The sequence below is a fragment of the Falco rusticolus genome, chromosome Z, assembly GCF_015220075.1.
Source record: "Falco rusticolus isolate bFalRus1 chromosome Z, bFalRus1.pri, whole genome shotgun sequence".
In the NCBI taxonomy this organism is placed as follows: domain Eukaryota; kingdom Metazoa; phylum Chordata; class Aves; order Falconiformes; family Falconidae; genus Falco; species Falco rusticolus.
Genome location: NC_051210.1, coordinates 59788020 through 59811962, shown reverse-complemented (window position 1 = coordinate 59811962; position 23943 = coordinate 59788020). Strand labels below are relative to the sequence as shown.

General features: G+C 39.4%; 1 protein-coding gene across 5 annotated transcripts in view; it reads right to left on the bottom strand.

Moving 5' to 3' along the window:
• TENT2 (terminal nucleotidyltransferase 2) overlaps positions 1–23035 on the bottom strand; it is a 48055-nt gene extending 25020 nt beyond the window's left edge. For 2 of the 5 annotated variants that reach the window (XR_005101876.1, XM_037373279.1), the window contains exons 1-9: positions 22903–23035; positions 20247–20435; positions 19476–19592; positions 16505–16754; positions 15280–15394; positions 15068–15159; positions 14207–14273; positions 6793–6862; positions 3085–3161 (exon numbers count right to left, since the gene is read on the bottom strand). Coding sequence is in view for 4 of the 5 variants with exons in the window: in XM_037373279.1 (XP_037229176.1) it covers positions 3085–3161; positions 6793–6862; positions 14207–14273; positions 15068–15159; positions 15280–15394; positions 16505–16754; positions 19476–19592; positions 20247–20398 (940 nt within the window). In the remaining variant the exon portion in view is untranslated. Of the gene's footprint in view, positions 1–3084; positions 3162–6792; positions 6863–14206; positions 14274–15067; positions 15160–15279; positions 15395–16504; positions 16755–19475; positions 19593–20246; positions 20436–22233; positions 22456–22859 lie in introns of all 5 variants that reach the window. The other 3 variants (XM_037373280.1, XM_037373281.1, XM_037373282.1) reach the window with 3 other exon arrangements.
• Between the last annotated feature and the right edge of the window lie 908 nt (positions 23036–23943).

Genomic DNA, 23943 nt, shown 5'->3' with positions numbered 1-23943 from the left:
GATGCATCAGTCAATGCAGCAGTGTCACACTCTACTTTTAAGTTCTCTCCAGTTCATTGTACTAATTTTCCTTGAATTAACTTGCTGCCAGGACAGACCACACATGATTTAAAAATTTATTTATTTACATTATATAAACTTTGACAGCAAGAAAAAGAATTTTCCTGGTTGGACAACACAGAGCTCATTCTTAACTTTTCCTGAAGATCCATGAAAGCAGTAACCCCTGCATACAAATGTATGCAGGGCAAATTATTTTAAGTTTGCCTTGTCCTCAGTAGCTTTTTGTGTAGATGAGATGTTAGATACAATAATTCATTAAATCAAGACATATTCTTTTCATTAGGAAAGACATAAATACAGTTGTATGCCAGGTATGATCTTCTGAATTTCTGGGGAACATAGATAGCCTTCTAATTAAGGTAGTGATCTGTTGTAGAGATGTCACTCACCATCACCACCTAGGGACCTTGCAGAGTACTTTTTTATTTGCAGATATGTGGAAGCAGATCATCGGCTCAAGTCAAATCTCTTATGGTGGCCTTACAAAGCCTTATTTGTTCTGGAGTGTAATTTCTAAACTGACATCACTGTGCAGAATTTTGTATACTGCACATCAGGACAGGATTATATCAATACGTAATCACTTCATCCAAGACAACAGACATCCTACAACAGCAAGCTGAGGTGCTCTCTGTTATTCTGTAAGTTGTATCAAGCACATGATATTCACACAACCTGTTCACAGTGGTTCAGCACACATGCTCCGTAAGTGGTACTCTTCTCAGACTGAATGTCCTAGATCTGGAAGACCTCTTAGACAGAACAAAACTCCTTACCATCAGTCACCTCATTCCCGACATCATTCACCAGTAGTTGAATTAAAAAAATGGAACTATTAATAGTGCAAGATGTAGAAAAATTACTGTACAGACATCATATGAATATGTGTTAACTAAAAGATTTTTCCATGAAAGAACAATGCAAATAGGCTCAAATTCCAAATGGGACCCTTGTGTGTCTGTGTTACAATAGAAAGGATTTCTTTTTAGTTGACATTCTGAGATAAGATTTTCTGTCTGTTAGTGCCTCTTGAGTTCAACAGTAAACAAGCTACCCAAGATTTTCTGTCTGCTAGTGCCTGTTGAGTTCAACAGTAAACAAGCTACCCTCTCAAGAAAATGCTCAGTAATGTCATTTCCTCCAAGCTTAAAGGTCCAGCTTCCACTAATTGAAAAATATCTACCATGAACTGATTTAACTGCAGACATGCCTCCTTAGGCAAACAACTGATAACACAACAGCACAGACTTCAGTTTCTAGCTCTGCTTCATCTACCTACATTTTCTGTGGACATTCTGCTTCACTTTGCCATATCATCTTTGATTTTTTCTACAGTGCCTATACACCAATATAGAAGTGCTGATTTCAATAAAGATAGAAGAGCACTCACAGAAATATTTATGAGTTTTAGTGAACATGGTTAAAAAAAAAACCAAGATAACTAGTCCTTTGTTTGCCTGAGCATCTGATTTGTCCTAATGAAACAGAGACTCATACATCTTCCATGAGAGGTAATCTGATCTTTTTTTTTTCCCCCATGCAGAGTGAAGCCCTTCAGCCACAAATTTTCGTGAGCAGGCTAGTATTTTTAAGGCTACCCACCCCGGTTGATATGACTTATAAGGCTTGCAAAGAGATTGTGTGATACAATGTTTCCATCTACTTCAGTTTGTCTTATGTTACCTGAGAGTTTTCCGGTCCAAAGGTGCACCACACACCATGCTTGATACTACTTGTCCATTTAGGAAGGTCTAGCACACTGAGGAGCTAAACTTTTCAATCACAGGTCTCCCTCAGCTACTCACTTACTCAACCTCAAGAAAATAACAATATTTATCCTTCATCAGGAGACAAAAAGTTAATTTTGCTGGCCTTATAAAAGTGGGCACCAAGGCAGAGCAGAGGAAAAGGTGAGATACCAGGACTGCTTCCACTGTTCTTTTCACATCTGGACTCTCATCTGCCCTCTACAGCGATTTGCTGAGAGGAATAAAGAAAATCTGTGGCAGAAGCTGGGAACAACTATATCAACATTAGACTTGGTGAAGTGATTTCTCACCTGTAGCCAGGAACAACAAAGATTATCTGCCTAACCTTTTTAAGCTTGGAAGGAAATCCTTCTCCAGGCATACTCCTTCCTGGATGTATGAAGAAATCACAGTTAACCAACTGATCCAGGAAAAAATATAGACTCTCCTAGTAACATGAATATGGAACACTGAAACTATTCTGTCTGAAATATTAATAAGTACTAAAAGTAACTTCTGCTGGTAATTTCCTACCCTAAATAGAAAGCAATTCCTGTAAGCAAGAACTGCAGAAGGTGGTCAAGGAAGAAATGCAGATCACCTAGAAGAATTAGCCTGAAGTCCACTCCCTAGATATTTATCCGCCAAGTGATATTGTGATGCTAAGTAAGAAAAACTTAGTTTAGCATTAAGACTGCTGTTTTTACTACTTCCCCTTCAGAAGTGTGTTTCACAATCTCTCCCTGACATGGAACTCCTGAGGAGACATAAACCAGTTTTGTTTTGGGGTTAGTAAAAAAACCACCTGAAGCAGTATTTTGGATTTTCCAAGTAAAGACTCTGTAACAGCATAGAGACACAGCTAGTTATCAGCCACACATCCTATCAGTGGCTGTAAGGTAATAAAAAGCTGCAAGTTATACCACTAGATAACCCTTAGTATAAATATCTTGTTACCCGCAGAATACTGAAGCAGACCTTGTAGTAGATATGCGGACCTCAATATGAAGAATCTTTGTTACCTTCTGAATATTATATTAAATTAAAGACATACCTAGCTAATATATCAGTTTTCTCCATGTATTTAGAATACGCAACAAGAACTTATATTAAAACTATCCGATGCAGCTATTTAGATAATTATATACATATATGTAGTAACCTAAATATATTCAACCGAATATATCTATATTCTATCAATGTATCTATCAATACTAAAATACAAATTAAAAAACCAAAGTTTATAGAAATAATAAGTACATAAAAAACTTACTGTATGCATAGGTTCTCATAAGGAATGTATTTCTTATTCCTACAACATTATTTACATTCAAGTCAAACTCCACACAGCTATCGGGGAGAAGAAAACAAAAAGAATCAAGCATCATGATACTCAATTTCAGAATATTTATTACCCACTTAGTGACAGAGGTGGAGAAATGTAACTTTAAGATAATACTCTAGAAACTTCATTCAAATAGTGTTTTGAGGCTGTGATTTCTATACTGGTTTTGTTTACAGTACTTGAGTTCCATTATTATAAAAATGTAATTGTTGTTTTATATAAAGAATACACGTAGATCCAAATTTAGACATTAGGACAACTTAATATATCTAACAAATCTTTCTCCCAACCACTTGCACTACATGATTTCCTATGGACAACTTTTGATGCCAGGAAGAATTCTCTGAGGTATTAGTTTAGGAAATCACGCCAATGAACTGAGGAGAACTGGAAAAGGTCAAAAGCTAAGAAACTCTTTTCTGCAATGATGCTCAGCAAGCACTTTGAAATTAAAGCTGTGTATTAGTAAACATTGCAGATTTTGTGATACAACAGTTTTAATGTGTTTCACAATATTAACAGCAAACAAGGCAAACAAGCACTACCTGCTTTATTTGTATCACACCCCACTCCAAAGTTTGAATTTCATATGCCATACAGAGCTTAACTACTCACAGTACTCCAGAAACAGTAATAAAGTCATAGTCAATAAGCTATAGCAACACTGTAATGCACAACAAGAACAGCCTACTATTGGCAAAGAAGTAGCTATCTCTATCTGCAACATACAACTATTACCATTTTATATAGCTAGGTTTCATTCACATAGCATTTGATTGCCTGAATACTCTTTTAGATTGTCTTGAATTATTGTAAGGGGAACATGGACCTGGAATTCATTAAACTGCGTAAAACACATTAGATGCCTACAAAAAGTTTTTGACATCATTAACTACATTAAAACATTCTTTGCATCAAAAATGCTACACAATTTTAAACCAGAATTAATATCAAGCATGGCTTTTTAGATGTTTCAAAAGCACAGTACATAATAGTACAGGAAATAAACAAGCCTGAGCTACTGCTTGACAGTTGTAAAAATAAGCACAAACACCAGTAAAAATGTGAGTTGTATGTGCAAATACAACACAGAAATAAGTCAGGCTGCACATGTAATTCCAGTTAACCCCAACTGACAAGATTACTATTTACCAGATGCTGATTAAGGAAGTTCGATTGCAGTTTTGTACTTTAATATGCACATTTAATAGCAGTTGCAAATATGGCAAGTGAAAAAAGTTTTGTACTGTTGGGACTCAAGTTCTACTAAAGGCACTAAAGGAGATGAAAAGGGTCAACTGCACATAGATGTGGCAGAAAAGGATCCTTTTGCATCCTCTGTAGTGCAGAAACTTGTTCATTAATAAAAAGCTTGTCTGGTAGTAGAGCCAGCATCAGAATTATTTTCTGCGAAAGACTGAAAAAAAAATTTAAGTCTTTAAGTGCAATGGATCTTCTCTGATTGTTACAGCCCAAAAAACCCCCCACCTTTAAGAGGTAAAAGGACAACAACCACAAACTGAATGCTTTCTCACTCACCAAATCAAAGTGGGAAATGGCAGTTTTCAGGTATATATGGACCATTGGCAATACCTTAGAATTGAGATGCAGAGATACCACCCACTGAATTCTACTATCTTCTCCCAGCAGCTGGGCATCAAAAAAACTTGCTTCCACAGGAAGCTTGTGACGTTTAGCTTCTGGTTTTTGCTAAAATAAGCTTAATGCCCCAAGTACAGAATATCCAATCCATTTTTCAAGACCTCTGTGAAAAAATGAATCAGTGTGCATATATGTATATATATAAGTCTACAAAAGACAGAGGCCAATCAGAGACTGGAAAGAGACAGATGCTTAAATAAAAAGAGAAAATATGTGGGGAGGTGACAGGTTACATAAAATAGAAATAGAAAAAAAAAAAAAAAAAGATCCCCAACCTAAAGTCACATCATTCCCTACAGCCCCCCTTGTCCAGAAAAACAACACAGGAAACCAAATGGTGAACAGCACTTCTTTTCTCCGAAAAATGTGATGGGCAGCTTCTAGTCTAAGAACATTGTACTTTGATTTAGTAGGAAATAAAGAATTCTTTAAATCCTGTCTGTAAGGTATATGAATATCGTGACTTACTACTTTTGGCAAGTGACTGTAGTATGGACTATAAATGCCTATAAAAAGACTTCCGTCTTCTGACACAATCACTTCCATACTTAGGCTTCTTTTAAAAGTTTATTTTCCGCTTTTAAAATGGGATAAAATATTCTTGCTATAATCCCACAATTTATTCAATATTTGTACCAGTAATTTACCATTCTAAGTATCTATGAAAAGACAACATTGTTATATGTAGCTGAGCCATATAATGCAAATTTTGCCTTGACAAGTTTTAATACTTTCAGAAAGTATGGGAGAAGTAACCTTTTGTACTGTTAGAGGAGAAAGTTACTAGATAAAAATTACTCAAATTTTTAAAAGGTAGGCAGAAGTAAATACAGGATTTGGTGTAAAGCAAATGTTACATAATCTCAGATGCAAGAAAAGCTTAAATTAGTATTTGTTAGTTCAAACTGTAAACACGACAGATTCAGTTTTATCACAGCAGGATTTCTGCCCCGATAAAAGTACACTGTGATAAAAGCATATTGTGATACACTTTTATGAAGAGAGGCCAGAGAAATTGGCTTATTTGTTTTTAAATACAGAGCCTGAGTTGCAAAATTTTAGAAGCTTATAGGCAGGGTAATATAGTTAGATACAAGACAGTTGTTCAAAGTTCTAAAATAAAGAACAGTCAAATCACATTATTACATGAAGATGATACATGTAAGTCTTACAAAATCTAAGCCCATAGATACCGGAAGGTTTTAACATTGTACTCAGACTCCCAATCAGAGTGCTTTACACAACGTTCTCCTCTGTCAGATACTTTTATCACACACAGTAAGAGCTGCACTACTCTCTGTCCTAGTACATTCCTCTTGATTACTCATTTTCATGTCTTCATGATGAAGACAGAACAACATACAACACATGCACTTCTCTCCAATTACTTCCCCATTCTAAAAAAGAGGCCACAAAATTAGTACCTAAACCTATAAACAGAACATGCAATACCACTACCTTAAAAAGAATACCTTTCTAGAAGACAGAATATATTCTTCTAAAATGAACAAAAACTTCTGAATCAAGAAAATAATGTCATCACAAGAAACTAAAGTTTGTTTTAATGTTGTTTGTATAGTGTAAATGCTGTGAGTTAGTCTTTAAATAGCTCAATAGTCATATTTGCACAGCCAAAATTATGTTTCACAACAGTTTTCCTCCCACCTTTGTTCTTCTGTCATGAACGATTTATCAACTGCAGTCTGCTATTTACAAATAACCCACAGAAATATGTGATGTACTGCTACTAATTCACATCAAAGAAACTAAACAGCATCTCAACCACATGAGGTGTTTCAGGCCATCAAGGAACTAAGCTGACTGCCACTGCACACTAGCCATACAAATTTGTAATAGTATAGTACAACACAAATAAACAAAGCATGACTTCAGTGGGACTATGCATACGGACAGTACCTATATAGAGTATTTTCCTGTGCCAGTCTAAAAAATGATGTTGAAATGAATACTTGCCTGACTTTATCCCTGAACTTCACTATCGGCACTTTTGCTCGAATCAGCTGAGGTCGCTCAATGTAGCTTGCTGGAAGGGAGAAAATTATGCAATTAAGTTTCATGTAAGATGCTGATCTTGAAGAAAGATCCTAAAGAAGTCATATTGAGTGATTCATAGCAAATAGTAGCTTATTAAATTTAGCATAAATATTCTCAGAAGGGTTGTGCTAAACTAAGTAACCCTCAGCAACTGCAAAAATACAACCTAGTAAAGCGTGTGAAAAAAAACCCACCCTGCAGTAAACATTAGAAAAAAACATTAGTGCATTAGTTTTGTGTGAGAAGTATATTCAATAAATTGGAACATAAGGAATGCAGTTCTACAATGTTTTCACTAAGCAGCACTTGTAATAGAAATCCTGATACTTAAGATTCAAAAAGAAGGGAGCAAGAACACATCTATCCAGGATGGCCAGACACTTAAGCCAAGTGCTACATTGTAGCAACAGGCATATGATAAGCTTTTTAATTGTGTCTAGTTTGCTTAATAGTACAGATCATGTATTTTATTGATAAAAAGTAACATAACTATGTATTCATTATGCACCAATTATGCTTAACGCTTCCTTGAAAAAATATTTGACTGATAAAGTACATACCAAGAAACATGTTTCCTATTGAATTTTTACTGAAAAAAGGAACACACTTTCCAGCAAAGATGGAATAAGCTTTAACTGCCTTTTGCTTTAATGGTGCTAGGACATGCAACAAGTATACAATCACAGGATCGCACCTCAGATGATTATCCACACAGTACAGACACACAGGCTCAATGCCAGACCATCCAAACCCAAACATACTGAACTCTGCCAGACTCGTACACTGCCACCTAACGCACCTTTGCAACTCAGCTCCCCAACGCTGTTGCATCAGTCATTATCTGCTGTTTCCTTATTCTTGATGGTACCTCGGGCTATATTTCATAGTTGTCCATAACCCTGAATGTTTAATGTGCCCCAGAAAGTAATGGAAAAGACAAATAAAAGCAAAGCCCGTAGGTTACACAATTTAAATTTGGGCAAAAGGCATGATTTCAGTGATTTCTTCTGTTGCTTGATCTAGGACCACAAGATTTGTTGCACAGTCTAGGTCCATATCTAACATGATACACTCCCCTTGTTTCTATAAATTAACCTCTAATTAGCATAAAATGACAAAGCTAGAAGTAACACTGATGAAAAATAACCTTAAATAAAAGCTGATTTTCACTTTTTTTTTCTGGGGGGGTGGGGTGGGGGGAGTGTAATTAAGAGGCATTTCTATCAGTTTGGATAGCAACCATGGTTACACAGTATCATCCCCATTGTGTCTAGATGACAACTTCAGGTTTGGTAAAACTTACTGTGCAGTATTAAACTAAAACAAATTTTTCTTTTTATTCTGAGACTTCCTGGAAGTGTTTTATGGCTATGCTTGATGGTAGATACGGGCCTATGTCTATGTATGCCTATATTTGACACAAGGTAATCCTTTATCTGGATTTTAATGCATTGTATTATCTTAAGCCACACACAGACTGGCACGATGCGTTGTATTATCTTAAGCAACACACAGACTGGCACTCAAAACCAGAGATAATCTTACTAACTTCCTAATGTTAAAGGAAGAATCTTAACAACTCCATGTTTATTGAGCGTACAGTCTAATATAACTAATGTCTCCTCTTTCTAGGTGCACCTGCAGACACATCTAATCACCCCTCCTTCAACTTCCCATAACATTCTTAAAATGGAGCTATAAAGCGTGTACAGCTCCCTGCCTCCTTTCCTTTCACTACCAAATTTAAGACAAAGATACCCAACACATTAGCACATGGTAGACAACAGTGTGTATCTATCTGCATACCACAGCAATTCAACTTTCCTCACTATGACCTTTCTCAAGTGCCCTTCAGTAGTCAATTGAGCTCGTTCTAGTGGCAATCCACTTCCAAACACATCCTTGTCTGAAAATGCCTCCCAACACTTGATGGATGCTTGTGCCAAATTAGTTGGCTAAGAAATAATTTTAAAAAAAGTATCACAAAACATATTTCCAATCTCTTTCCCACGGTGAAACAAAGCAAAGACAATGTTAGAAGACAGTAACTTGCTGCTAGTACCCTTTTTCTTGGCTCATACCAATAACACTTCGCAGAATCTCTATTGTACATTAGATTGACTGTTTCTTCCCTTGTTATGTATGACAAACATAGGATCTGGAATTCTGAAATACATGCAGTTTGAGTAACTGCCTTACTAGGCTGACTATCTGACCTTGAAGCTATGACCAGAGGGCCTACACCAAAATACACATAAAAAATTCCACATAGCTGCTCCACAGTTTTGGGCACATCTATGAAAAAAGAAACACTGCCACTTCAGCTATAGTAAAAAGAACATAACCCCTTCAAAGAGGACTAAGCAGTGTTTCCTAAATAACCTACTCATGCAGAATTTCAGATTAAGCAACTTTAGTCTCTCTTTTCTTTTACTATATAAGACTAAGCAATTGTACAAAATATTAATCCCAAGCATGGTATATGACAAAAAGATCTTTAGCACCCTGCACAAGTAGACTGCTCTCATCGATAGGGTTATATTATAGAAAGAGAAACTAGCTGACACCAATGTTTGAATCCAGAGTCCTGAAGATTCTAGGAGCGTACCGCCTGGCACAGGATGAATTCATGGTTGATAGGCATTCACTCACCCACCAGCATCATCCCCCAAGATCCTTCATTTAAGTTGCGTTCCCTTGCCTGTCCTAGGTGTTGCACATTCCCCACTAGACAAACCACTTAGCAAATTCCACTCCAATATCCTAGTCTCAACACCACTTCATCTCTTTGTGTAACTAAGAGAAAATGAGCTTTTTGTTATTTAGTCAGATAGGAAAGACCAGTCAACCAAGTACTGCTAAGCTGTTTTTCAAATGAATCTTGCCTAAATAAATCTGAAGAAAGTAATTAGTTTGATGTTTACTCTCAGTGGTTTGAATTATACTCTCTTCAATACTGCTAACCTTACAGGTCTCTACTTCAGGAGAAACCCAATACATACCTTTAAGACTAACACGTCACACAAAACCAGTAAGTATCAGAGGCTTTTTCCTACTTTACTAGACTGTTCAAAAATAAAAGAACACCTTCATTTCAGTCAGTACTCTAGATGCAGAATGACAATATAGAAGAGTCTCTGCTCTGAGATTTTAGAAGATTGGGAAGAATATAGGGAATGTGGTCGGAACATGCAGGGAGGCAATGAGGAAGGCTAAGGTCCATTTGGAATTAAATTGGGGTGGTGGGGTGGGGGAGTGGCGCAGAGCAAGGACAACAAGAAGGGCTTCTTCAAGCACATCAGCAGGAAAAGGATGACTAGGGAAAATATGCGCCCGCTGCTGAATGAGGTGGGTTCCCTGGTGACAAAGGACAGACAGAAGGCAGTTACTGAATGTCTTCTTTGCTTCAGTCTTCACTGCCAAGGCCGGCCCTCAGGAATCCCAGACCCTGGAGGCAGGAGAAGGAGTCGGAGAAAGAAAGACTTCCCCTTGGTCAAAGGACTATGTCAGAGATCACTTAAGCAAACCTGACACCCACAGATCCATGGGCCCCCATGGGATGCACCCCTGAGCACTAAGGGAGCTGGCAGATGTTAATGCCAAGCCCCTCTCCATCATCTTTGAAAGGTCATGGAGGACAGGAGAGGTACCTAAGGGCTGGGGGAAAGCCAGTGTCGCTCCTGTCTTCAAGAAGGGCGAGATGGAGGACCCAGGAAACTACAGGTCAGTCAGCCTCACCCCCATCCCTCGAAAGGTGATGAGAACAGCTCACGCTGGAGGCCATCTCAAAGCACGTGTAGGAAAAGAAGGTCATCAGGAACAGTCAGTGTGGGTTCACCAAAAGGAAACTGTGCCTGTCCAACCTAATAGCCTTCTATGATGGAATGACTGGGCTGGGTAGGCAAGGGCAGTGGGTGTTGTCTACCTTGACCTCAGCACAGCTTTTTACACTGTCTCCCATAACATCCTCATGGGTAAGCTCAGTAAGTTAGATGAGCAGGCAGTGAAGTGGATTGAGAACTGGATGGATGGCAGAGCTCAGGGGGTTGTGATCAGCAGCACAGTCTGGCCGGAGGCCTGTAGCCAGCGGTGTGCCCCTGGGTCAGTACTGGGACCAGTCCTGGTCAACTTACTCATAAATGACACAGATGAAGGGACAGTGTCCCCTCAGCAACTTGCTGATGATACAGAGCTGGGAGCAGGGGCTGATACCCCAGCAGGCTGCACTGCCGTTCAGTGAGACCTGGACAGGCTGGAGAGTTGGGCAGAGAGGAACCTGATGAAGTTCAGCAGAGGCAAGTGTAGGGTCCTGCACCTGGGGAGGGACAACCCCACGCACCAGCACAGGCTGGGGCTGACCTGCTGGAAGGCAGCTCTGCGGAGAAGGGCCTGGGAGTGCTGGAGCACAGCAAGGTGCCCATGAGCCAGCAGTGTGCCCTGGTGGCCAAGGTGGCCAGTGGGATCCTGGGGGGATCAGGAGGAGCATGGCCAGCAGGTCCGGGGAGGTGATCCTCCCCCTCTGCTCTGCTCTGGTGAGGCTGCATCTGGAGTGCTAGAGCCAGTGGTGAGCTTCCCAGTTCAAGAGAGACAGGGAACAACTACTGGAGAGGGTCCAGCGAGGGCCACAAAGATGGTGATGGGGATGGAGCATCTCACTTGTAAGGAAAGGCTGAGGGAGCTGGGCCTGCTTAGCCTGGAGAAGACTGAGAGCAGATCTTACCACTGTCTACAAATATCTTAAAGGTGAGTGTCAAAAGGCTGGGGCCAGGCTCTTTTCAGTAGCGCCCAGCAACAGGACAAGGGGTAACGGGTACGAACTGCAATAGAGGAAGTTCCGTCTCAATATAAGGAAGAACTTCTTTACTTTGAGGGTGACAGAGCACTGTAACAGGCTGCCCAGAGAGGTTGCAGAGTATCCTTCTCTGGAGACATTCAAAATCTGCCTGGATGCAAGTCTGTGCAACTTGCTCTAGAAGAACCTGCTTTAGCAGTGGGTTGGACTAGATGATCTCCAGTGGTCCTTTCCAACCCTGACCATTCTGTGATTACCTTAAGAGTACAGGATAGCATCATACATATTAATGGGACAGCAAAAACTTAAAAATAATGATCAGAAGAAGCTTTATACCTTTTAAGTGGCTAAAAAGCCCATGCAGTAAAATTCAGAATACTGTTGGAATTAAGTTGCAACTAATAAAGAAATTTGGTACAGACAAATCTTACAGTTGCTTGTGCACAGCAGCAGCATACATGTACTGCTAACCTTTTAAAAGTTGTAAATCTAGAACTCTGGTTCAAGCTGAAGTAACATCTCAAAAGAATTACAGTTTCTGTAGGCTTTTTCTTTACATGTATGTACTTGTAGATCCCACGCTTGATGATTAAGTGGCAGTTCACTTCTGAAAACAGTAGAAGGTAGGAATTAACTTAAAAAACTGCATTAAGTTATGTGCAAGTTCTGTTAAAAAAGAACTTCGTAGCCAATCTAGAGCTGACAACGAACAGCCATTTCTAAGCACATAAACCTGAATCCACAAACACACAGGAGCACCAACAGGACACCACTTAAATGCATACTGCTAAGACTTCTCCAGAGGTGAAGAAAAAGTGTATGAAGGACTTAGCTTCTGAAATCTAGCCTGCTGGAACTCCCTCCCTGTCCCCAACCAAAAACAACCCACAGGCTGTTTTGAAATTATGGATGACAGCAACTGTATTTACTTACGTGAGCTTTAATTAAAATAACTGGGCAACAGCCCTTGTTTCAGAATTACTGAACCTTAGCATAGTTGAGCTACAGTTTGTAAATAAACTAAACCCAAATGGAAGGATCCATATAGCAAAGTCTTTTCATTTTCAGTCATGAACATTTTCAAAGAACTTTTGTTTATCTGTTCTATCCACAGAACATCTATACAAAAACACAAGGACAGATGGCTAGGTACAGGAATTCATGCTTCATGATGTTAGCATCACTAAGGTCATGAAGAGATGATCAAAGGGGTCTATACCATAATGGAGACAGTATGACAAGAGCAGTAGTATCAGCAGTGTTTTGTCCTGCCTCACCTTCCAAAGAACATTTTTAATTAAATGAAGCTGACCAAAGGCACTTGCAAGATACAGAGAATTAGCAAAGCATCAAAAATGCACAACGGCCCAAAAAACTTTCAGGGATCACTTGCACATGACCATTATTAGCTGATACTCATATTGTCTGGCAAACAAACATTTTTTTTTGATGTTTGATGTTTAGACATTGATTTTATCTAAAGCTCTGTCATAGAACACAACCTCTTGAAAAAGGTTTATTCAGGTGCTCCCTTTCTGACCCCTGAAAACACACCTGGTCTATCACTGTGCTTCTCAGGAAGCACTAGAATGACTTGCATCCTTGGCAAACCCAGACTAAGTTCTGGACTCCTTACGAAAACACCAATGTGCAACAGTAATAAGCCATTAAATATCAGATGCTTATTCTGTGATGGATCTATTAAGTCTCTCCAAGTGAGCTGTTGAAATCTGGGTATGCACACCTGCCAGGGAAGAAATTTTAAAGTCTGCATTTAAATTCATGGTTTGTTCCTTTTACCATTGCAGGATTGTTCAGAGTAGCAATATAAGGAATGGCATCAAAGATTATGATGAGAAATCTGAGAAGCAGGGGGACACAGTCACTGGTATCAATAAATGACAAGGTTTTTTTATAATTCAAAGGATGGTACAAAAGCCTCTTTGAAGTAGGAGGCTTTCACGTTTAAGTCAAGAACTGCCCATGTGAATTCTTCATCTGAAGGGATTCTGAAAAACAACTTGTAAGAACTATGAATTGACATGTTTCTCCTGTATGTCTTGGTACTGTCGACATGTTAATAATTTTTTGACTAGGCACCCAATTATTTCACTGGTACCAAGCCCCTCCCCACACACCCCCCAAAAAAACCCAAAACATTTCTACACTGTGTACTGTGAGTAACACCTTATTTTACAAAAGTATTGTCCCCAGGAAGGCACTGCAATCTAGTAAAGTAGTAAGAATTCAGTAACAGGTTTCCCAAACAGAAATCTACTTTCACACCCGCTGCTCAAATTGTGGTCCACGATTCAAAAGTCATTTTAGATGCTACCTGTTCTTCAAGTCCCCTATTTTACAAGGCAACCTTTATGCTTTTCTAATAACTATCCACCAGCACCAAGTAATATTACCAAATATTATCATTTTTCTCCAAACAAACTGTATTAGAAGCTAGTCAAGATGCAGTTACAGTTTTGCATCAATACTTCTACCAGAACTGCCCATAATCTTACCACCTCACTGCAGCCGGAAACTTACAAAGTTTAGTACTGAAGAGGTTTTTGACTAAGTTGAGTATTTGCCTTGCTTCAGTCTTCTGATTTACCTGAAATATGGTATTAAAATTAAAGAAACAGGTTGGTATATCTCATTTAGATATTTCCAGTAAGCATGCTTTACTTTTCAAATAAAACTAATTCTCAGAATAAAACATGAACTTGTATACTAACAAATTCCACTGCCTACATACACATTTAGTGCGGCAAATGTCAGACAGAACAATTCATATTCAATATAAAAAGTAACTATCAGACATTCAAAAATCATAGAACTTGATAAGAACCTAGTCCCACCTACACAAAAATGTCCTTTTCTTCCTTTTCGATGATGTTTCAATTCTTTCAAAATTATGCTCTATTTAGATCTTTTTATTACATCTTTTCTCTCAACTTAAGTTCTACTCAAGTATTTTCTTTTACCAAAAATAAAGATATTTTGCAGATCAAATTCCTTCTTATTCCTGCTCACAAAAATTAGTTGCTAAAAAGTTAAATCATTAAGTAAAAAAAATAATTGTACTTATTAAAAGTTGTTCCTGCATCTAAAATGAGTTAAGAGTTTTCTAAATAATTTTCTTGATGATTCTAGGGAATTTGCTTCTCTGTTTTGCTGGGCATTTTTCACTTATGGAGTGCAGGTAACACTTATTTTTTTAATGTTTCATTGGGTTAAATTCATATTTGTGACGTTACTGGCCACATAGTTCATAGCTATTACGAGTGCAAAAATACGTTATCAAAAGAATTTGACAATTAGTTTCTCTGTTTAGAATCTAGATTTATAAAAGCCCGTACTTTATAAAAACAGACTTTGTTTCAACTATGTATGTTCATTACTTACTGGTTCTTCTTTAATGACCAGACACAAGTCACCATCACTGCTACGAGTGCCAAACCCGTTCAGTGAGGACCCAACCAAAAAGAGTCTGCTCCCTGTAACAGAAGAATCACAGAATAAAAATTCATGTGACATATCATGGTTTAAAAGGAAGGAAGAACCGCAAACCTGAAAAACATTGAAACTGATATTAAGTAATCAAATGCAAAACATACGTGGAAAAATGTGCTGAATTTCTCTCTGGAGTTCTATTCTGCAGAGCTCTTTTCTGTTCAAATCACAGTTCTTTTGCTGATACACTTGAAACAAGTCCAAAACCTGCTGACTTAACTTGACACACACATTCAAAAAGCAAAGACAGAGAAAAGTGAACATTCATTCCTGCCAGAGATGCAATTACATGAAACACAGAAGACTGCATTAAAAAAAAAAATACCCAGCATAATTTTTTATGACCTATTCCATTGTCTAGGGTTTTAGTGCACTTGAATTCATATTGAACAACTCCCTAGAAGAAATTTCTGCAAGGTTTTTATATTTAAATTGTTCTATCTGTTGTAAAGTATCTATCCACAGGAAATAATTTTTGCCTCATCAGTATCTGCAGCCTTTCAGGGAATAAGCAGGGAAAGACCAGAGATATCTTCTGCTGACTTTAACATCAACAGTTTGCCTACCAATAATAGGGAGAAAAATAAATATTAAAACTTATTTGTTAGCTTTTTTATCCCACAGAAACTATTAAAGAAGTAGTCAGACCTTTGGTGGAAGGAGGCACTAACTGCTTCTCTTTCACAACACTGTTATATGCTATAATCAACAGGCATATTGATACTAAAAAACCCTTTCACACTGGTGCAGATCAAGTATGAGGACTGATTAGCCACATGCTTTTCATCTAACTAAAAAAAGAAAAAAACCTGAGTTCCAACTGCACTGCCCACCTAAAAAAGGCATCCTCTTCTGTGTGTAGAACAGCTAGGACAGTAACTTTTTATCTTTTTCTGGAGACAGGCAGAGAATGTCTTTACAGGTCCAACACTATTTTTTCAGAATGGGCTTCTCTGCCATTACTAGGGCGGGTTTTCTTTCATCAAGACTCTCCCTACCCCCAGACATGTGACAAATGCACCATCCCTCCAATTTCTGCTTCCTGGAGCAGGCAATTTTCCTGACATTAGTATGGAAACCAAACAACATAAGCAAACACCACCCCTACTCCCCAGAAATGCTCCAAACCCAAACACACACAAGGAGACTATAAAGGACCACAGTGGCAGCTACATTTATTGAAATGTAACCTTCTAATGACAGCTCAGCAATAGAGATGCTATGACATATTTAAGAACCTTGCAGAAATTTTTGTGGTCTCCCACAGAACCACTTGCATGCTGCCTACTCAGAAGACAGATGTAAAGCACAGGCATAGAAAGATATTACCTTATCTTTGGCCGCAGGGAGCGTGGTTTCTGTAAGATCTGGAAATATAGTATCTTGCAATAGACTGGCACATCCACCTAAATCTTGTACGTTACGTGTATTGAACAGTGGAGATGGAATTGATCCTGGAAAGAAGTATCTACATCCCCCTGGTAAAGGCACTGCTTGGTTAACTACAGTTGTTTGAGGACGTTGTGAATGAAACCGCTGCCGTTTGGCATCATGCGGAGCACTTTCTACACTTAGTCTCCTAGAGAGAGAGAGAGAGAGAGAGAAAGAAAGAAATCCCTCTAGTTTGCAAGCTCCAGTCTACGATCAGAAGAAAGTTGCTATAAAGTACAAATATCAATGCTTAATTATGTGACTATTTCACTAAAAGCAAGTATTCTACTGAACAAAAGGTGTCCATCCTAGATATTAGGTGAAATAAACCTGGAATGGGAAAAGAGAATGTACAACTGTAAAAGTGCAGCTACCCGTGAAGTGAATTGATGCAACTACTTTACAAGAGTGTCTGTACTAACCGGTTTAAACCTAAATGGCAAGTTCAGCTAAGCAAGGACACCTTGAAAAGTTATCACAGTAGTTCAGGGACAACATACTTTTTTTTTTTTAAAAAAAAAAAAGATACACAGACTATGTAAAGGTACTTTTCTTTTAAATTCACGTAAGTGCAGTGAGAAGTTTTGTGGAGTTCTGAATACCCAGTGATTAATGAATTCAGCAGTTGGGAGGAGAGAAAAAGAAATATCACAATAGCAATTCAATGTAGCATTTGCCAGTGTCTTAGATTATACAGACAGTAAACCATGTAATCTAGGCAAGAAAGAAACACTACATTTGGCAAATAGAACTAACAATGATATTAAGCTAGACGCGTCATAAACCTGAAGTCTCAGTTTCAAACACTGGTCTGTATATCTTCATTACGTTGTTTGTCACAGGAACTCAAATATATTTGAAGAGATACACTGGTATTACACTTTGGCGTCTTAACTATTCATTAAGAAAAAGCTGAAAAGCTGATCAGTGGCCGAATACTGTGGCCCATCCACAGTAAAGAATATTCATGCTTTGTTTATAGGTCAAGTATTGCATAAAGTTAACCAGTATGGGGGTAATCATACATTCTTCTAATTAAAGAGCATGTAATCAAATGTTCATGTGTGTCAACAAATGAAATATTAGTAAAACCATAGTAATTTCTTGTAGTCAGAAAAGCTGGAATCAAAGTAGTTTGGGGACCTGAACAGACAGTATTACTAATAACAAAAATTTAACTGAAGAGACCTCAAGCCATCGTTTCAGTTTTCCAGTCTGAAAGAGGTTCTAATAACATTACCTTCCTGCAATCTTAAAGGAACTCATAACGTAACATTAAATCAAAGCACAACGCTGTTTCAGCGTATTTTGACTGAGAACTTGCATAAAATTATGTTCAGCAAATATACCTTAAGAAGAGTCAACTCAAGATCTAAGGATCAACTAGTTGACTGCAAACTTCCTAACATAGCATAGCTTTCCATAAACCAGACTGGTCAAGGGGAAAACATGCATGTAGCACGGAACCAGGAACTTTAGTTCATGTGACAGTTATAAGCTCAATTAAAGCTTAACACCATATACTTAATTCTATGTATTTTATGATCTGTTAAATCTGGAAGAGAAACAGCATACAGGAAATAGTTTTGAAGACAGATTACATAAAGCTTCCTCCCCATCAGCCAATTCACAGAATTATTACAAACACATATCAACTACTATTTTTGAACTGCTAAGAAGTGACTTTTTCTAGAATGCTAAAAGAAAATAAAACCACACATTCATCTGAAATTCCTCCTTCTGTTGTAACTAAAGTAACAAAGGAAGTTATGTAAATTCAAGTAAGTTTAGGTTTTTTGAAAAGTAGAAAAACTATGTTTGAATAAAATTCAAAGAACTTACGTATGCCTGAATTTAGCACTTTGTGTTTGAAAAATAAAGGATCACGTAATTAAGAAAATCAGGAGAAATGTCTAGTGTGTCACCAGAAAAACATTACAATTTCCATAAAAGAGTGAGGGTACAGTCTTACTCTTGACAAACTAACAGGAAAAGAACACTCAATTATATTGACACAAACCCTTTTGCAGGCAAGCACACACAGCCTATGACCTATGAATGAAACTGAACACAAATACTGTGTTCAGGTTTGGGCCCCTCACTTCAAGAGGGACGTAGAGGTGCTGCAGCGTGTCCAGAGAAGGGCAACGGGGCTGGGGAAGGGTCTAGAAAACAAGTCTTATAAGAAGCGGCTGAGGGAACTGGGGTGGTTTAGTCTGGTGAGGAGGAGGCTCAGGGGGGACCTTACTGCTCTCTACAGCTGCCTCTCTCGAGAAGAGGCTGGAGGCAGATGGGGGTGGGTCTCTTCTCCCAGACAACAAGTGACAGGATGAGAGAAAACAGCCTCAAGTTACACTGGGGAGGTTTAGTTTGGGTATTAGGAAAAAATTCTTCACTGCAAGGGTGCTGAAGCATTGGAACAGGCTGCCCAGGGAGGTGGTGGAACCAGCATCCCTGGAGATATTTAAAAAACATGTAGATGTGGTACTTAGTGGCATGGTTTAGTGATGGACTTGGCAGTCCTGGGTTAACAGTTGGACTTGATGATCTTAAAGGTCTTTTCCAACCTAAATGATTTGATCATTCTATTACAGTATTAAAATAAAACATGTAAATCACAGTTCTGTAAGGCTACAACTGTTTGAAGAGAAAAAATACACATACTAAGTCACTTATGAGTACTACAGTTCTCAAAAGCAGGTACACGAATGCTTTAAAAAGCCATGACATGGCCTGTTTCATCAAAAAACATTTTATTCAGTACTGGAACTGCTAACGTAATCAAGTTGCACATGAAATTGGTATTAAGACAAGCTTCACCACAGGTACATTAAAAGCAGAATTAATCACATACACACAAAGAACTTACTTTCTTGCTCGGAATGACATGGGGGCATCAGACATATGTCCTGGACTGCTATTTCTGCAAGTCATTGGCTGCAGTGTAACAGGAGGAGTAGTTGGAAGATTCCCACTGAAGAGAGCCCTGGAGAGACCACAGTCCATAACTGTTACTCATATGATAACCAAGATGCTTTTTATGGTTTAGTGGTTTTTCTTAAAGTGAATATTAAACTCAGCTAGTCCTGACATTTTTTTCTTAGAAGAAATACATCTGTCTTTTCTATTCAAAATGAAAAGGTATCTCAGTATGTAATATATTTTTCATTAATGAAACAGAAGATGGTCATTCTTCATAGCACATGTGTAAGAAGAGGTCAGTAAACAAATTAGCTTTAGGTACTATTAAATTTAAAGAGCCTAAAGAACACTTCAGTGTCTTCAAATCTAGCCCCAAGAATAAACGTTTCTTCCCCTTCTCATGTCCTCCCTGTTATCCTCAGTAAACAAATACAAATTAAGATCTTTAAAACTGAACTGTGGATTACCACCTCTAGTCAGTGCAATGGCATCTCATTCATTATGCACAATGCAGGAGAACATTAAAACTGCAGGTCACCAACAGAAATGTTACAGCTCTGTTTTTACACAACCCCTTCCTATTTTTTTTTTAAAGTTTAACGCAGTTTAATGTTAAAAACAGTGAAACACATCCTCCATGAACAGAAATATTTCTTTTAAGAAACTGTTAACTCTCTTTTACAACCCAATCCCCACTATCAAATCTTACTGTACTTACTCTGTGTTCTGAAAATTAAACTGAGCATCAGTAACTTGCTGCTGAAAGAGAAAAGGTGGTATACTTAGACAAAGCTTATTGAAGAAATCACTCTGCTGTTGATATTTTGAAAGGAACTGTGGATGACTCAAATCATGGGATTTTGGAAACATCCTCCTTTGTACTTGAAGTGAACATGTATCCTTTCACCTACATTTAAAAAACAAAAAAGAAGTCAAAATTAGGCAACAAGAAATCCTAGTTACATTTTAAACTCTTGGTTAAAAATTCAAATAATCTAAAACGTATTTCCAGAAATTCCTTAAAAGAATTGTGATTGTGGGCTAGTTTTATCTCTTTTCAGGAGAAGACACCAAATAAAAATAGTATATTCTCCTCAGTTTCACAACTATTACTTCCTTTATTTATGTTTAAAAGTGTATTTTTATTTGGTCCCCTCCATTTTAAGTTTAATTTTAGAAAAATTACACGACACAAGACATAGTTTTTATCTGAAGGAAAAGTAACATATTATAGTGGAATATGTTTCTTATTTCAAACATTCCACAATGAGGTTCACAATATGTGTGAAGAAACACTTGACTACATCATAAAAACATGAAGATGCAGCTGATCATGAACTATAAGTAAAATTAATTTTTTTCAAGATATGATATGCAAAGAAGCAGTCAAATAATGACAACAATTGGAAAGTCAACTATCATGCTTTAAAAATGTCATATATATAGTGTAATTTTAATGTTTGTGCTTGCTGAATGGAATCCATGATAGAAAAAGGTAGGTTTACCATCTCCTAAATTTGAAATTTATCCTGGCACAACTGACTGCTATTTGGTCTTGTATCATTATATGCATTACACATTAGCAGAAACGTTGGATGAAAAAGAAAACCTTTGTCTCTGCAACAGGCTGAACTGTGCACTGCAACCACTTTGCAAATCATTAGTATTTTACCTTAAGCTCAACTTATATGCTGAAAACAAAAGTTCAGACTTTACACTGGAAAAAATGTATCAGAAGATTTTAAACACAAGGTATCAGTGCTGGACATATCTCTTTGCTGCAGTGAAAACCTGACATTATTTTCAGGTTTCTTCATTTGTTTTTTATTGTCTTAAGCAGGAGCTTTGCAACCAAAGATGTGTCACTGATAAACACAGTTGTACATGACTGATCTCAATACTCTGCATAACAATAGTTATCCAATTAGTGCAATACAGGGATTCAAATACAAGAAGATGACGTTTTTTCAAGCAACTTTTTGCTGGAACATTTAGAAGCCATAAGAACAATGGCAGTATTTCTCCAACTATTACACAAAAATCCTTTTATCAACCCAATACTACAGTAATACAATTGGAAAAAGTGCTGATAGGCCCACACCTTGGCATGGAAATCCTATCACCACGCAGCAATCTCTATTTGGAATAAAAATTTAAGTATCACTTTTGGGTTGTCTCAATTACCAAACTAAATATATATACACACACAAAAAAAAATTTGTATAAACAGTTATATTAATAGGCATTCTCTCATGCACTGAAATAAAATTGGTTATTCCTAACTTTACTGTAGTAAGGTCTCACTGTTACCACAGCCATGATATCTCCTTTGAAGTGCTCTCTCCTAGCACTATGGACTGTTGTCATGTTTTAACCTCCTCAGACAGCTCCAACTGTCACTGCATGCAGCATTAGCATGGAACACAGGCAAATAAATACCAGGGAATTTATTTGGTCTGTCTTCATTCCTTACTCCCTGTGACAACAGCCCACACTAGCAAAGTCCAAGTACTACCTACATAGCCACTGCTGTATTAGTGCCAAAAAAAAGTTGACAAGATTAATGCCCTCACAGGCTTCTTTCTTTTTTTTTTCTTGGGAGGGCGGGGCAGGGTAATATTACCTATTAATGAAAGTTACTTTGGGGATGTTTACTTTCAATTCTGCTGAAGAAATAAATGCAAATTGCATGGCACGAAACCCACCTGATGCACTTAATCTGAATGATATTTGCGTGCATCTGAACTTTTCCATTTCTAGCATGGACAGGCAATATAATACACACATCTCGTTCACCTCTGAGCAGCCTGGGCACTCTCAGCATCACACACAGCATACATAACCAGTTTATGGATATAATTCATCAGGATCAGAACCATGCGTCAGAATTCAAGATCGAGTTGCAAAAGTAACATGTTCATTTTAGCCTTTGAAGTTGTAGGCACCAGAAAGAAAAGCAACGAAGGCGTTACCTTCCCCAAACCAGAACCAAACCATGTAGCAACACTGCTGTCTCACTGCAGCTGCAAAGGCATTTACCATGACTCTCAGCAGGGACTACCTTGGTAGAAATTGCCTAGGTCTCCAAAAGGAGTTTTGCAACCACTACAACTCAGGTGCGCTTGTCCCATGGGGCACTTTTTCCAGGTAGGAGCGCACCCTCGGGGGCAGCCCACAGTGCCCGCCGGCAGGCTGCCCCGGCAGCCAAGCCCCAGCAGACAGGCCCCGGCACAACCGCTCCCGCGGCGCCCCGCCAGCCCTCAGCACCCCGCGGCCTAGCAGGCGGCGGCCGGGGCCACCCTCCGTTCCTCGGGCCCCAACCCCCCCGCACCTCTCCCCGTAGCAAAAGGGGACCCCCGCACAGCAAGACTCACTTAGGGTGGGGGCGAGGACAGGCGGCGTGGGCCCGCAGGCAGCACGGACCAAGCCCCTGGCTCGCACCCGTGCCACCGCAGCAGAGGCCCACAACACCCGGAAGCCCTTCCGGCTAGGGCCTCTCACCCGGATGAGGAGACTCGGGCAGGAAACGGCGGCTCCGCCCGCCTCTCGCACCGCTTTTTCCCCGCCGCACCGCGGGGCTCGTCGCCCTTAGCGGCCCGGCGGGCCGTGGGGCCGGTGGTCGTTACTCGCCGGATAGGGCTGCCACCTCACCGGCGGGCTGGCGGCTGGGGTAGCTTCCCGGTGAGGTGCTAAGGGTGCGGAGAGGCGCGGGCAGCGCCGTGCGGTGGCGGCGGCCCCTCCGTTCGGGCGCAGCTGTTCCCGGGAGGTGCCAGCCCGGCGCCTTACGCTGGGGCGGTAGCTGCACCGCGTCCGCCGTTACAGCTCCGCGCAGCCCCCTGCCCCGGCTGCCGTGGTTCGCCGGGGGTTTGTCCGGCAAGGGCCTGGCGGCCGGTCGGTGCTGCCGCGGGAGCAAGGGCAGAGGTGGCAGCTCACAGTGCTCCTCGCAGCCGGTTCGGGCCGAGGCCAAAAGATGGGAATAACAGCCCGGGTATTTTGCCTTCAAAGTTACTGACCAGTTGTAATTGAACTACTGTTCTGAAGTGTGAAAAAGGTAATATTTGAATACATAAGTTAGGTTTTGGCCACCACAGATTGTAAGTGTGCTAGGATGAATCTGAAGTCAAGGATGGGCTGATGCTTGCGCCCTGAAAGATGGAGAGTTGAGAAGGTAAGAGCCAAATCAGGGTTTGATTCCTTGCTCTGGGGAGGGACAGTTGCCATCAGTGAGCTCTTGGTGTCAATTAGGAGCTGAAACGAAGAGTTTGTGTACACACATGCTGTTAAAGCTTCAGTCTTTGAGAGGGACTGGGTGAGCTGAGGCTGGCTCCCCCAAGAGCTCCTGGCCTGAGGGAGAGCCCGCCGGCAGGGCCGCGTGGTGTCCGGCTCTGGCTGCTCCTGGTGGACTTAATGGAAGA